This window comes from Silene latifolia, chromosome 4, assembly GCF_048544455.1.
Source record: "Silene latifolia isolate original U9 population chromosome 4, ASM4854445v1, whole genome shotgun sequence".
Taxonomy (NCBI): Eukaryota; Viridiplantae; Streptophyta; class Magnoliopsida; order Caryophyllales; family Caryophyllaceae; genus Silene; species Silene latifolia.
Genome location: NC_133529.1, coordinates 20,516,177 through 20,531,966, shown reverse-complemented (window position 1 = coordinate 20,531,966; position 15,790 = coordinate 20,516,177). Strand labels below are relative to the sequence as shown.

At 37.4% G+C, this 15,790-nt stretch overlaps 1 protein-coding gene across 1 annotated transcript; it reads left to right on the top strand.

The window, feature by feature from the left end:
- Window positions 1-1,260: 1,260 nt before the first annotated feature.
- Window positions 1,261-13,891, top strand: LOC141653194 (uncharacterized). The gene is made up of 16 exons (XM_074460875.1): window positions 1,261-2,494; window positions 3,518-5,155; window positions 5,237-5,365; window positions 5,454-5,645; window positions 5,735-5,775; window positions 5,905-6,196; window positions 6,982-7,111; window positions 7,251-7,451; window positions 8,294-8,395; window positions 10,774-10,967; window positions 11,090-11,305; window positions 11,420-11,695; window positions 11,918-12,065; window positions 12,193-12,326; window positions 12,969-13,055; window positions 13,296-13,891. Exons 1-16 carry the CDS (start codon window positions 1,487-1,489, stop codon window positions 13,380-13,382), a joined length of 4,875 nt encoding a protein of 1,624 aa, XP_074316976.1. The 5' UTR covers window positions 1,261-1,486; the 3' UTR covers window positions 13,383-13,891.
- Window positions 13,892-15,790: the final 1,899 nt, after the last annotated feature.

The following is a 15,790-nucleotide window of genomic DNA, read 5'->3' as shown; positions in this document are numbered from 1 at the left end:
TGAATTGATTATTTTAATTACATTAATGATGGAAACCATTGTCGTAGATGAAAATTGTTTTTTCTTTAATTATACGTACGTTATATGTTAGTTAGTTACGTTAATGAAGAAAAACCGTATTATGTCATCAGAATGAAGACCGCTACTGAAATTATGAAATTATATTACGTCAAATCTTGAATTATGGACTTATTTATAATGTTACGGCATTGCACATTTAATAACATTCATTTATATGATCATGTATCAATAATAACATCTGTTATTACGACCCGTGCATTTTTTGCACGGGTTTAAAACTAGTTTGTTATTCAATCAAATTGGGGTGTATAATCCATGAAATTTCATAGATTTGAGACTTGGAGAGTAGGTAGTGTTTACGGAGAAAACTAAGCCTATTTTTTGGTTTTTGGTCTAAGGGTAAGCAAATGAAAATATTTACGTAAAAAGTACTGTAACGAGTAAAATACGTACTGCGAAAATAAATTGCGATTTTATATGATTTCATTACTCTCTTAAAAATTATGTATTGCTATGAGTATATATATTTATGGTGTTATAGAAAAAGTAAATAAAAAACCTTAGCTTAGATTATTTAGAAATCTCAAGTAAATTAATGTGAAGATTAATTGACACATACAACTAACTAATATAAAGTGCTTTATTGAAATAACACAAGCCACGTGAATCAGTTACCCTTATGTAACAAACTCGTATTTTAGTAGAATTACGCATAAACAACGTTTCTCCCATCCCACGCATTTAACACATTATCTACCCATAAAACAATCACCTTTTTTAATATAAGGAATCAAATCATCATTTTATGGTTAATTATCTCCTTAATACCATTTCATCCCAACTACCCCATCTCTTATACTATCTAACACCTCATTTATCCAACACTTCCCATATCACGAGTCATCGCCGCATCTACCTTGGTCGCTTGGTCGGTGACAGTATAACATACATCGTTATATCGTATAACTGCCTAAATATCGTGTTTAGCTTACAAACAACTGCATTTCGTTAAGACGTCTTCCAACCAGAACTACAACGGTCAATTCAATAATCAATTATTTTTTCGGAACAAAAAAAGTGTAAATTAATTAAATTAAAAATAGTATTTTAACAAGGATAATTTTATACATTTATTAATTTAATAATTTTATAAATTAAGAAAGAAATAATGTCCCAATAACAAAAAAGGGAAATGATCAACAACAACAACAATTCTTGTCACCAACCCCTCAAAATCTCAATATAATATACAGATACACACTCAGACACAACAGTAGTACTACAACAAACACCATATTTTCTCACAAACCTCGCTAAAATATCTCTGCGCTACTTTCTCTCTCTTCACATTTTCTTCACATCTTCATCACTCTTCTTCCTTTCCGATGCATCCTTTCAGCTAAAATCAACGGTAATTTTTTTTCACTCTTTTACTCTTTTTACCGGTACATCTCAGTAAAAAACCATGGGACACAAAAAACGCGCCGCCTCATCTCACCGGAAAATCGAACTTCCGGCGTTGAAGGCGGTGGATACGGCGGTGGTGGTATTGGAGACGGCGGAGATGAAGCAGGAGTGCGAGCGTGCGTTGAACGCGCTACGACGCGGAAATCACAACAAAGCGTTGAGATTGATGAAGGACGCGTCGGTAAAGTACGACAATTCGGCGTTGTTTCATCGTGTTGCAGGTACGATTTCCGTGAAAGTCGCTGGAATAATTGACGATCCTAATGTGAAACAACGACATTTGAAGAACGCGGTTGAATCGGCAAAAAAAGCGAAGACTTTATCGCCGAATTCGGTTGAATACTCTCATTTTTACGCGAATTTGTTATACGAAGTTTCTGGAGACGCGAGAGAGTACGAGGAAGTGATTTCCGAGTGTGAAAGAGCGTTAGCGGTTGATAACCCTAACGATCCTGCGATGGATGAATTGAGCGGAGTGGAGAAGGATGAAACGGTGTTGTTTACGGCCGAGGCGAAAGAAGCTAGGGTTTCGCAAGTGCAATCGGAGTTAAGAGGATTGATTCAGAAGGCGAATATTGCGTCGATTTCGTCGTGGATGAAGAATTTAGGCGGAGGTGTTGGTGAGGAGAAGTTTCGGTTGATTCCGATAAGGCAGCGCGCGGTTGAGGATCCGGTTGAGGTTAGGTATTTGAGTGGGAATGGGAATGCGAGAAGGCCGAATGAGATTAAGAAGGCGACTAAGACGGCGGAGGAAAGGAGGAAGGAGATTGAGGTTAGGGTTGCTGCTGCTAGGTTGTTGCAACAGAAGAGTGAGCAGGCGGTGGAGGAGTGTAAGGAAGGCGGTAGCGGAGGCGGTGTTGGTGGTGGTGGGAGTGGGAGTTTGGTGTTGAGTAATGGGAGTGGAACGGCTTCTGGTAGTGGTAGTATTACTCCGAAAGTCGGAGAGAGGGGGAGACGGTATGGGAATTCTCGGCGTAATGCCAGCATTTCTGAAAGGAAAAATCAGGTAGAAACATTTTTATTTGATGTAATTTGGAAGTTTTATAGTTAAGATGTATTGCTTATAGATTTTCTTTGCTATGAAGTAGTATTTGTTTGGTTCGGGTGAGGGCCTTCTTTAATTTAATTGATTTCTGTTTTAAATTGTGGAGAACTTGTTTGGGATTATTTTGGTGGTTGATATTGATAGGGTGATGTGTTTTGGTGTTGAGTTTATTGGCGTAATGCCAGCATATTTGAAAGGAAAAATCAGGTATAAACATTGTAACTTGATATAGTTCGGAAGTTTTGTAGTTTGAATGGTTAGTGTATTTTTACGCTAATAGATTTACTTTGCTGTGAAGTATATGAACTAGTGTTGAGCGCTTGGTTTTTTCGAGGTGAGGTTGGTCTTTGCTCTAAATGATTCTTGTGTTAAATCGGGGATGGCATTATTTTGGTAGTTGATTGATAGGGTTATGTGTTTTGGTGTTGAGTTTATCTGAGTAATAGCAGCATATCCAAAAGGAAATTCATTTAAATCAGGTATAGGCGTTGGTGTCTGAACCTATGTGCTGAATTTGCTAATATTTCCGTTTGTATCTGTTGTGCTTAATATAATTTGGAAGTTTGTCACTCTTAAATCATGATGTTTAATTTGAATGGTTAGCCTTTGTTTTGGTTATGTTAGTTTGTTTAGGATGAAAAATCCGAGGGTACAATGAGTGTACCAAATCATGGTATATACCTCAGGCAATGGATTTTTTTTTTCTCATTTTATATAGATTCTACTTTGTTATTTAGGTTGAGGTACATGATGAGATGGACACCAGTGAATCTAAGAATTTTTCTACGTTATTGGATTTGCTATTGAACACTTGATATTTTTTAGAGGTCAGATTATTGTGGGATTCAGATGATTTTTTAGGTTGTTGTTATGTTGATGTGTTAGGTAAATCATGAAGAGGTTGTTGGTCGTTCTTTTGATAGTTGATTGATATGGTTGTGTGTCTTGGTGTTGAGTTTATTGAGCGTGTCTAACTTGATGCAGGTACGGTCATTTTGGAACTCGATGAGTTCTGAGATGAAGAGAGGCTTGCTTAGTATTAGGGTTAGTGATCTTAGGGCGCATTTTGACGGCTTACCCAATAAAGATGGACTAAAAGCAGGCGAGGTTTTTTCGGAGGCTTTAGCATTTGGTGAAATGCATCAGACTTGGAAATTTTCGGCATGTTGTCGTTGTGGGGAGAAGTTTGCTGATGCTAATGCTCATATACAGCATGTGATTGTAGAACACCTAGGCAATTTGTCTCCTAAGCTACGATCTGTGTTGCCGCATAGTGTTGATAGTGAGTGGGAAGAGATGCTCATTAGTTGTTCTTGGGAACCATTGGATTTGACTGCTTCGGTCAGGATGCTTGAAGATCAGTCTAAACCTGAGGAGGTATCTGCATTGTCAGGCAAGGAAACCCTGATGGAGCAGTATGAAGACACCTGGAATGATAGTGTTTGTTCTGAGGAAACGCAGGAGTCAAACCAAGAGAAGAAGAGCTTGAAAGATAATTGCAATGGCAATGCTATGGAGGATGGAGGCGACGGTGGGAATTTGAATATTGAGTGTAAAACATGCGACAAAAAAGTGGATTGCAAGATGTATAATCAATGTAACAGCTGGCCTGTGTCGGATGACACTGAGCGCGCAAAGTTATTGAAGAAGATAAGCTCCTTAATTCAGGTGCTGCTTAGGCAAAAGTGCCTTAGTGTGACACACCTTCATAAGGTGATACATTACACCATCGAGGAGTTGCAGGGTCTTTTCCCTGGCTCACAGATTCTAAGCTGCGGTGTGGACCAGACCCCTCTGTGTATATGCTTCTTGGGAGCCACTTCTCTGCAAAAGATAATTGACTTTTTGCAGAACATATCTTATTCTTGCGGATTCGGTAGATATCCTGAGAAGTTCTCTTTGGACGATACCAATGCTTACTCTCAAGCTTTAGTCTGTGAGGACAGAATCACACTTGATGAAAGTGGATCCTCTCTCCTACTGGATGAGAGTTTGTTGCACTTTATCGGTGTCAAAGACGATATCGGTTCAGTGAGTCCCATTGAAAGCTCTGGAAAAGGTGGTCAATCTGATTCTGACCCTCTCTTGTCTTGGATATATGCTGGGCCCCCTAGTGCCGAGCAATTAGCAACATGGTCCAGAATCAGAGACGAAAAGTCGCAAGAAGGTATCCAACTGCTGGAGATGCTTGGTAAGGAATTTATCCAACTTCAGACCTTATGCGATAAAAAATATGAGCTTTTAGGATATGAAGAAGCCTTGCAAGGATTGGAGGAGCTTTGTGTGGAAGAATGCAAGAAAAGGGAGCAGGTGACTGATACTTCTTATTGCAGCTATGAGTCAATCCTCCGGAAGCACAGGGATGAGCTTGTTGAAGGTGATAACGAAGTCGTGTTTGAAAGTAATAGGCTGGAGTTGGATGCAATCTCAAGTGTCTTGAAGGAAGCGGAAGGTCTTTATGTTAGTCAGTATGGCTACGAAGAGTCTTATGGTGGTGTCGCTTCGCATCTTTGTGACTTGGAGGCTGGCGAAGAGGACTGGAGATCAAAGGATTACGTTCAGCGACTGAATGATTGTACAGAGATCATTCTTCACAGACAAAAGGATCATATGAATATAGAGGTTAGTCTTTGTTTTTATTTATCTTTAACGAGGAACTACTTGTGAGTCAAGGATTTCTTATCTGATGTCATAACCATGCAGCTCAACAAACTTGATGCTCAAATAATGCGCAAGCTGGGCAATGTGAATCAATTGGAGCTCAAGCTTGAACCTGTTTCCATCCTTGATTACCGCTTCGTATTATTGCCTTTAGTGAAGTCGTACATGCGGGTTTGTAAATACCTAGTTGATTCCAGATTGTATCCTTTTTCCTGCAGTTAACATTTCATTGACTTGATTCTGGTTTAATCTTCTTAAGGCACATTTAGAAGATCTGGCCGAGAAAGATGCCGCAGAAAAATCTGATGCAGCAAGAGAAGCATTCTTAGCAGAATTGGCTCTTGAATCTAAAAAGTCCACAGGGAGTGGAAGCGATATTGGAAAATCCATGCAGGAGAAGTCGAAAGACAGGAAAAGAAATAAAGATTTGAGGCGAAACAAGGATACCAAGGTATATATTTCAAATCATAAACCATATATAAACGTTATACTATGCTTTTGTTTATTCTCACCAGTACTTATTCTCATATCTTTCTGCAGCTTGGCAGCTATAGTGACCAACTTGAGGCTGCTGATCAGTCGTATGTTACTTGGGATTTTCATCTTCATTCAGTGAAGCACTTCTTAGTTTAAATAAAAGAAGACAATTAGCATATTATCAGTGTGAGGGATGTTTGCAGTCAGTTTTGATGAATTTATGTGTATTGCAGCTCTCTTGCAACGAATTCTGATGGAGATCCTGTCGAAAGTGACATACTAGAATCAGAAATTAAGAATAACATAAGAGAATTGGAGGATGAATTGCAACGAAAGCTTGAACTTGAGGCAGAGGAACGGAAGCTTGAAGAAACACTGGAGTACCAGAGACGCCTGGAGAATGAGGCCAAGCAGAGGCTTCTTGCTGAGCATCGGAGCCGAAATGCTCTAGTGGCCTCTGAAGATGCAGGGGACAAGGCACATGATGTTCATGTGGGAATCTCAGGAGCTTCACTCTGCAATCAAGTACGTATCATATTGTTGTTTTTGTGGTCTCGTATCTCTCTCTCTAGAAATAAATGCATGTATATTATGTTTTCCCAAGCGTTGAATGGAGTTTTTACATTCCAATGGAAGCATATTTATGAATAATAGAAAATTGTTTCAACGTTAATTCAAACAAAAAAATAATCTTTCTACGACTTTCTCCTGTCCAAACTCCTGCGTCACTTAGGGAAAACGAAAGCATTGTTTAAGTATGAGCTAGCATCTCTATAAACATAGAGAAGGCAATAAACGCAATTACCAATCTTAAAATATAATCTTCATCAGCCAACTGTGCATTTGATTGGTGTCGTCGCTTTTACCTTATAATAAATGGATTAGTGGGAGACAACATGGAGTTTGGACTCTGGACACCATACTCAACTGCTAGAGCTTCTGTTAGGCCTATAGATTGCTTTCTGCTCCTTAGTTTACAGGACATGATCATATTATCTCCATTCTCCATGTTTACATATTCCTACCATATCATGGTGTCTCAATTTTATTGCTGTCATTAATGTTAAATTTGGTTCTGGATTGTTATAGAATAAAGCAAAATAGTCCACTTAATTGGCCGCGTTACTTTTTATTGTGAAGTAATAGTCCTTTGATGCAATTCTCGACACACCATTATGTGTCAAAAACAGTCTCTCTGTATGGTCAAGGCTGCGTACATTTGATACTCCTAGCTCCCATTTGCGGGAGCCCTTGAGGCACTGGTTTATGTTGCCAGTGTTACTTTTAACACTGTTCATCTTGTCACACAGGTGACACTTCCATTTAAGAATGATCGTGCAGACAGCTTAGATAGCTCGCAAATAAACTTGAGGCCCGACGCTTGTTCCCGTGTTACTGATGTTGAGTCTGTTGGAACTGGCAACAGTTCTATTATACCTGGTAAGGTTTAGATGTCTTGTGTTTACGATTTATGTATTATAGAACAGATCACGATGGAACTCATCTGCTCAATCCCACAACATATGCCTTCTAAATCTGAATTTTGAATAAAGCATGAGGACACTCCCTTTTTTTACAGGATTATCCTATGGTCCAAGTGATGGAGTTTTGCCTTTTGAACAACCAACTGGAAAGAGAGGCAGAAGAAGAAATTCCATGAAAGTTCCTGAAGAAAAGTACCAGACTGTATCCTATGGGAAGGAAAATGTTAAGTTGGAGAATTCAATCACTGACGACATAGTGCAAAAAGACGCCAGTCTGATTGCTCTTAATCAAAGTGGTTAGGTTCTCTTAGTATTCTCATCTTTCCTTTATCTTCCTGCATGGCTGTCACAGTTCCTCGATAAAAATAATACCTGGTTAATTAACCTCATTATAGGTCGCACAGAAGTTCCACTCTTTTGATCCCTCACAGAGTCACAGGACCAAAGTGGACTTTACTATTTGGTTTTTCAATTGTTTGAAGTTAACAATCCTTGCCAAGTTTATCTTTCTAGTTGCTAAAGCACATAGTGCTCTCATCATATATTCGATGTACCAGGTTCAGCTCTGAATGCCGTCACAACCCACATTAATATAAATGTATATGTGTCTGTAAACAACCGTTTAGTGCTCCCTATTTTCTGCATGTATGTTCTGATGATTGTTTATGTTGGGTATAACATTGGCGTTTCGTAGGTTTGATGTTGGTTGTCTAGTGCTACAAAATGCTATGTCCTTGTAACTAATCTCCACCCAGGCTTCTATTTGAGTCTGTACACTATCTAGCAAAATCTGTGTTACTCAGACACGCCGACACGTGTCGGCGTGTCGGACACGGCTATTTCGGGTGAATTTTTCTGTTTTGTGGTCTAAATTGAAGTGTCGTGTCGTGTCGGACACCGACACGTGTCTGACACGCGACACGGCAGTTAAGTGAAGTGTCGGAGTAACATAGAGCAAAATTGGCACTCTTCAATTATTTGATGTTGGGGTTGGAGACTTGGGGTTGAATAGTTTGCGTAGTTGGTTACGGAGTAGGCGCTTGCTATCTTTGCGCATTGGTTGCATAGTTTGCGAAGTTGTTTCCTACGAGTGAAACTCTTCAATGGTAAATAACTTTTTTGATTTGCATGATATCAGAGGGGGATGGCGGGTCAAAGACACTGAGACAGTTGCAAGTAGAAGAGGACGAAGAGGAAAGATTTCAAGCAGACCTTAAAAAAGCTGTCATGCAAAGCCTTGGTAAAAACAAATTTTTTCTCCCTATCTTTAACTATATATGTACCATTTATTCGCTACTCCCTCTCTTTCTTTGTTTTTGTAACATTTGAATAAAATACTCCTCACATATTCAATCAAGGTTATGAATCCAGAGAATGAGAGGGAGTATAATCTAAGCAATGTGTGACATTGTTCTTCGTATTTGTTGATGAAACATATCAGATATAAGTAGTTATGTAAATTTTCTCTCGTTTTTCAAGTTGGCTGTTCAGAAGATGAAACATTCAAAAGATGAGCGTGGCGGGGATTGTTGAGGTGTATGTGTGGCCATACAAGGAAAGATCGATTAAGAAATGAGGTGATTAGGGAAAAGATGATGGAAAATCTATTAAGATGGTTTGGCCATGTGAGAAGGAGACCTATGGACGCACCCGTTAGGAGCTTGAGGCTAGGCTGGAGACCTAGGGAACATAAAAGGTTGCTAGGGGTAGAGGGAGACCAAAACAGACTTGGCTGAGAGTGATAGAGCATGATATTGAGATTTCTCGGGATTGACGAGGGAATGGTGACGGGGAGGGCACAATGGAGGGAAATGATACATGTGGAATTTTAGTATTTGATGTTATTTGAAATATTTAGTGTTTTTCTTTAATTTTTAAATGTTTTTTTCTTTTTGGATTTATTACACGTTTTTTACCAACAACTTTCTTATATATTAACACTTGGTTCACTTTTAAGGTATTCCGGATCCTTGAGTTTTACTTAGATTTTCAAAATCGTTTTAATCTTTATTCTCGATTTAAATTCTAAGTTTTTATAAAAGAAATCCGACCTTCGATTTTAAAACCTACAAGTTTACCTTGACTTTGTATTATGTTTCACTCCCCTTTTGTTTTTCACTTTTCCTTTTCTATATTTTCGCATTTTGAGGTGTGCGATCACCCTTGGACGGTTCTAAAAGATGATTCATGTCAGCCGACCCCAAATCATTTTGGGATTAAGGTTCTGATGTTGTTATTGTTGTTTTAAAGTTGGCTGTGCCATTTTTGATAATAATTAGATAGTACTCCTTCCCATGATTTTTTCCTTACACCTTTTAAGAAAATGAAGTAAAAGACTATTAAACCCTTCCCCTCACCTCCTCCTTCATTAAATCTAGGGGTGACACCGAGTCGAGCCGAGCCTGTTCTTGAAACAAAACTGAAGCTCGAGCTTACCCGAGCTTGAAAAAATTGAGCTCATTACCAAGCTCGCAAGCTTTAACCCGAGCTCGAGCCGCTCGAGTTCTAACGCGAGGCTATATATAATTGTTAAGCTCAACGGTAGTTTTTGACAAAAAAATCCTTTAGTATATAAATATTTTTATCTTGTTGTGTGCTCTTTATTTTCTTGTTCAACTCATTTTTCCCACCTTTGTCTCTATCTTATTATGAATTAGTGCCTTAGCCGCATTCGCAGTTTTTTCATACAAAAATTAGCAAGGAGTTTCTTGAATTAAAGATGTAATAATGGGAGATGACAATTGGAGTAGAGTTTTCACCCGGAATAAATGACATCAAAATGCTATTAGCCTAGATTGAGTAGGAAAGACTAGAGAAGTAGAGATGCTTATGAACTGATAGCTATTGAATACCTGATGGCTAACATATGGCTTAGAAACACTGTTATGGTTGCTGTTCTTTGTTACCGTCGTGGTCCAAGCAGTAGATTTAGACTAATGAATCTCTGAGTAGATGTGCAAGGGTTTCATTCAGAGAGCACAAAAAGAAAAAAGGGTCATGTAGATACTGATTTTAATCCCGTTTTCAGTCTTATATTGGAATTAGCTGTAACAGCCTTTTCTTTGCCAAGAGTCACTCATAACTTGAATTCCTAAAGGTTAGAATTCTGTCATATTAAGTGGGGCCTATAGGGTCACAGACTCACACACTAGATGAGCTTGGTTAACTGTTATAGTGTAGGATTCTCTTGAACTCTTTATATCTGGAGATATAATAGGGAGAGAAATAATTCATTGAAACTTGAGAGGTCTGAATTACACGGAGAAAAAGGAGAGATTATTTACCCTCAGGTAACTTCATGATTACAACCTCTCTATATAGTTGTCTTAAAAAAAAAATCTTACAAATAGTTTTAAAACCCCAAAACCACCCTTCAATCTTTATTTGGAATGTTGCGGCTGTCAATTGTATGTTTGATGTTTCTGCCCCCCACGCCCTACTGCCCTACTGGAGTTCATTTTTTATTTTTTAACTTTACTTTAGCATTTTGCTTCTCTATATTACTTTTATTTGGTGTTCATCTTTATTCTGAACATTGCGGCTGTCAAAACTCAAATGTATGTTTCTGCCGTCCACGCCCTATCAGCTGTTTGATTTCTACTTTTTGTTTTATGTAAGACTCATATCAAGCCCATCAGAAGATGCCTTTGATTTCAAATTCCGGGAGTCGTAAGCGCTCACAGGATATTGACACCTCTGGAATTAAAGCTGATGGAGTGACATGTGATAATGTGAGTGAGATGGATTTAGTTGGCCCTGGATTGCAGAATGAAGTCGGTGAATACAACTGTTTTCTGAATGTGATCATCCAGGTTTGATTAATGTTCTTCATTTATAACATCATTATCTTTCACCTTCTCTCATTGTTCACCCGTTTTTTTTTTTTTTTTTTTGGCACAGATAATGTTTTAATTTCTTTCTTCAATGTTTACAGTCCTTGTGGCATTTAAGACAATTTAGGGAGGAGTTTTTGAGGAGATCCGAATCCGAACATGTACATGTGGGAGATCCTTGTGTTGTATGTGCATTATATGATATCTTGACAGCAATGAGCATTGCTTCTGAAAGCGCAAATAGAGAGCCAGTGACCCCTTCCACATTGAGGATTGCTCTGAGCAATTTATATCCTGATAATAACTTCTTTCAAGAGGTGGGTTGATAGAAGATTTCTTTTTTAAGCTCTTATCAGCTATTTTTGTTTAACTATTGAAGTACTAATTATGCTCGCGCGTGGTTGATTGATCCAATTTCCTGCAAAATATAGGGTCAAATGAATGATGCTTCGGAAGTATTAGGAGTAATCTTCGAATGCCTGCACAAATCATTTACATCGGGCCCAATAGGTTCAAACTGCGATTTAGTAGAAAGCAATGTTAGGGGTTCTTGGGATTGTTCCAGCCCATCTTGTATTGCGCACACACTTTTTGGAATGGACATATTTGAACGAATGAATTGCTATTATTGTGGATTGGAGTCCAGATATCTGAAGTACACTTCTTTCTTTCACAATATCAATGCCACTGCACTCCGAAACTTAAAGGCATGTCTTTTGAACTGACTGCATTATTGTACTCCCTCCAATTTCCTATGTTTGCCCCATAAAATAATGAAATGTGAGGTATATTTTAATGAAATGGGGCAAACTTAGAAAAATGGAGGAAGTAGTATTTACTATCTTCATATAGCATGCCGTAAAAATGTTGGGATTATTTCTTTTCTAACTGTCAAGGCATTTATTTTATGAACATTCCATTTTATTCAGGAATTGTGTGCGGAAAATTCGTTTGACGAAGTCTTGAATTTAGTGCAAATGAGTCACCAATTAGCGTGTGATCCAGAAGCTGGTGGATGTGGGAGACAGAACCATATTCATCACATTCTCTCAAACCCTCCACATGTGCTCACCGCAGGTGATTAACATTTATCACCAATAATAGTCATATTGTCTGGAGCTAGTTTTGATTTAGTATAATTACGAATATTAAATAATGTCTATGATGATGATGACGACGACGATTTGTTTGTCCTGGTTTGCAGTTTTAGGATGGCAAAATACATGTGAAAATCTTGACGACATTAAATCAACCCTGGCAACCCTGGAAACTGAGATAGACATCAGCAAGCTTTACCGTGGCGTGGATCCTCAAAATTCACATCATCTGGTCTCGGTGGTATGCATATGTTCCTTAAGTGAATTTTTTTATACATGTCACATAAGAATGTGGGTGATGAGTCATGAGAGTATGTCACATCCATTGGATTGTTGAATGATATTTCAAATACAGCAATGCATTGGTATGGACATAGATTAACTGATTTTCATGCAGGAGCGAATAGTGAAATTTGACAGCAACATTCTTGCTGTAGTTTCTTGAACTGTTGTCTTCTCTTATGGGTCGTGACACCATGTTGCACAAACTTGATTACAATTATCCGACGTATTTGGATGTTGAAGAGTCGGACTCGACTTATTTACGAAAACTCATATTTTCCGCTTATAAATGCTACTCGTATAGTCGTATGTCTTACTCTGATTCTCCTGGATTAACCTGAGCGTTAGCCGTCAAGTATGCAGGACATGTATGCAAGGTATTATGTTATAGTTCGAGTATCATACAGTGTCAACTGCTGCACTGATAAATCTTACAGTTATTTGTACTGAGATTTTATTAATAGCAGAGACTAATTCCAGCTTTCATGTTACAGTACTGAAATCTTATAGTTATTGAATTGAATTGGTTATGTATTTGTGCTATACTAGATCTCACTTACGTAGTTGATTATCCGGGTATTTTTTTTGCTCTGTCTTACAGGTTTGCTATTATGGGCAACATTATCATTGCTTTGCATATAGCCGTGACCATGAGAAATGGGTAATGTATGATGACAAGACAGTGAAGGTATATCGTATATCCTTTTTTATGATTGTTACGTAGTCTTGTTTTTCCATCTTTCGTTTTAGTTTTTCAGAAAAGAAGCGAAGTTTTCTGCTTTTTAATGGCTTTTAGCTTCGTTTACCTTCTGCTCCGTATTTACCTTTCTTTTTTCTATTTTTTTTTTCCCATTATTTTCCCTGTTCTCATCTATATGATCACCCTACCTTTTATCCTTAAAATATGTGATGAATATCTTAATGTTAGGTTATTGGTACCTGGGAAGACGTTCTTTCCATCTGTGAGAGAGGGCATTTACAACCTCAGGTTCTCTTTTATGAAGCTGCAAATTAAGTCGCTTGGAGACGAGTTTTTGCAAGGGATGACAGATGCAACTCATAAAATAAACAACCATTCCTTCGTTAAGTCATCTAAAAGTGGATTAAACTTCAACTGTCGATCACTGATTCACTTATCATAAGCCTAAATCACAGTTTGATGCACAGTAAATGCCGGCGTTGAAGAATCAGCCATCATACTTTTTTGCGTCGATAATGGTAGATATTAAGTTTGGGTATACAAGTGATTGGTCTGCTGGCCACCATTTTGTGTTAAGGTGGTTCCGAGAAACGGAGGATGAGCATATGGTCTATAGTAGTAGTAGTAGTAGTCCGGTAGTTCAAATTTAAGAATGCCCCCTCCCGAAATACAATAGAAGACGCAGTTTCCCTTTGTAAAAGGGTCGAAAAGAGTTTTAAGTAGACAAAACCCATTTTAATAGATAGCTTGGTAGCTCATGGTTAAATTGTTGCAGACAAACACCTCAATTGAACTCTAATATTTGATGACGAAAATGAAAATTACTCTTTAAGTCTAGACAACTATTTTACTGACCCCTACTAATTTTTCGGAACCAAGTCGGCGGTGTTCCTCGTCATACAAAGACCAGGTTAGCTCATATTTTATGTAGGCTACATGAATTTGAGTCTTGTGTCAAAGTCGGTAGCTGGTTCTCATTATAGATGGAACTATACAAGTAAAGTTGCGAAGTCTGAAAAAAAAAGCAACAGTAATTTTGGAACATTCTTTTGTATGTTTATTTTTGACTATTGTCTTTAAAAATTATGGTTTTTATTCTGGAACTTAATAGGTCATTTAAGGCCTAATGAGGGGTTATTTGGTTACCCTTCTAATTCAATGAATTGAATAAATCTATTCATGGTTCTCCTGGAATTCTAAATCTTCCAAAATGTAGGAAATCACTTATAGCCTATATGTCTCCTTGGTTAGTGGAAGTTTCCACATTTATTTGTTCATGTGAATTAATTTTCATGATGAATATATCTTCTTATGGAGAATCAAATAACTTCTGACATTGTTGTGTTATTTGAATGTAATAGACATACATACATGAAAGTATGATACTTTTCTTTGAGCTAAAGGGTGATATTATAGCATATCTATGAGCATGGTTGACCTCACTTTTAAAAATGGGATATTCTACATGGTATCTCTCAATTTTTTGACTTTCTACATTTAGTCTTTTACACTTTTTAAAACATACGTGTACCTAATTTAATTGTTGTCATTATGACTAAGTGTACCCCTAAATTTTATTTTCCGTCAATTAAACTCAGTTTTAGGCGTTACGTGATTACTTGGACGCGTAACCAAGCTTGTCATTTATCATCCCATGACATAAGGACTCTATTAGGCTCAAATATCCATCTTTGGACGTGATAATTTGGCGTGGGATCAATAAATTTTCCGTCAAAATTTTTTTAGCCCATATATATCAATAAATATTAGGATCGAGATGGATATTGAGCCTAATAGAATCCATATGTCATGTGATAATAAATAACAAACTTGGTTACGCGTCCAAGTCATCACTTAGTGCCTAAAATTGAGTTTAATTGACGGAAAAAAGTTTAGGGGTGCTTTTAGTGATAATGACAACAATTAAGTAATCATGTATGTTTTAAAAAGTCAGAGGACTAACGCGTAGAAAGTCGAAAAGTTAAGGTACTATGTAGAATATCCCTTTAAAAATGAGTTTTTGTTTTTTAAGCTTAATTTTCTAAAAGTGTTTTTTCAAAAGTATAAGTATCAAATTGTGGTGCTTCTATTTTTATGAGCAAAGATCTGGATTTTTAGCTTTTGAATTTTTTTTTGAACTTTTAAGAAATGTTGTGTTTGGCGAAAAATGTTTTTAAGTCCAGAAACACTTTTACAAGTTAAGCTAAACACACACTAATTTTGTAAAAGCCAAAATAGCTTAGGAGGGATATCGGTTACAACAATGGTTAATCATATCCCTAGCTATATAAGAGCAAGTCCAATGGTTTAACACAAGGATTTCTTGCGATTTTATAAAATTGTAGTGCCTAAACCATTGGAGATGGCCATGTAGAATGGCTTGGTTTAAGAACTATCTCATGAAGCTAGTAGCTTAAAGTGACCCACAACTTAAAATCAACCAATAGAAAAATTAGTTACATGTTTTAATTAATTAAATAAAATTTATGAAAACTAGCTAAACCATTGGAATAATATGGTAGCTTAAAATTGTTGTGGCTTAAAATGTGATGTGGATTTGTCAAGCTAATAGCAAATAGCCTATCATTGGATTGCTCTAATGAGCTACACCATATTTTCCCAGCAGTTACTAGTAGTTACAAAAGTCGAGAGCAGGGGCGGGTCTAGCCTTTGGGCTATATGGGCTATAGCCCTATATGAATTTGGGGATAAATAAAATTTAC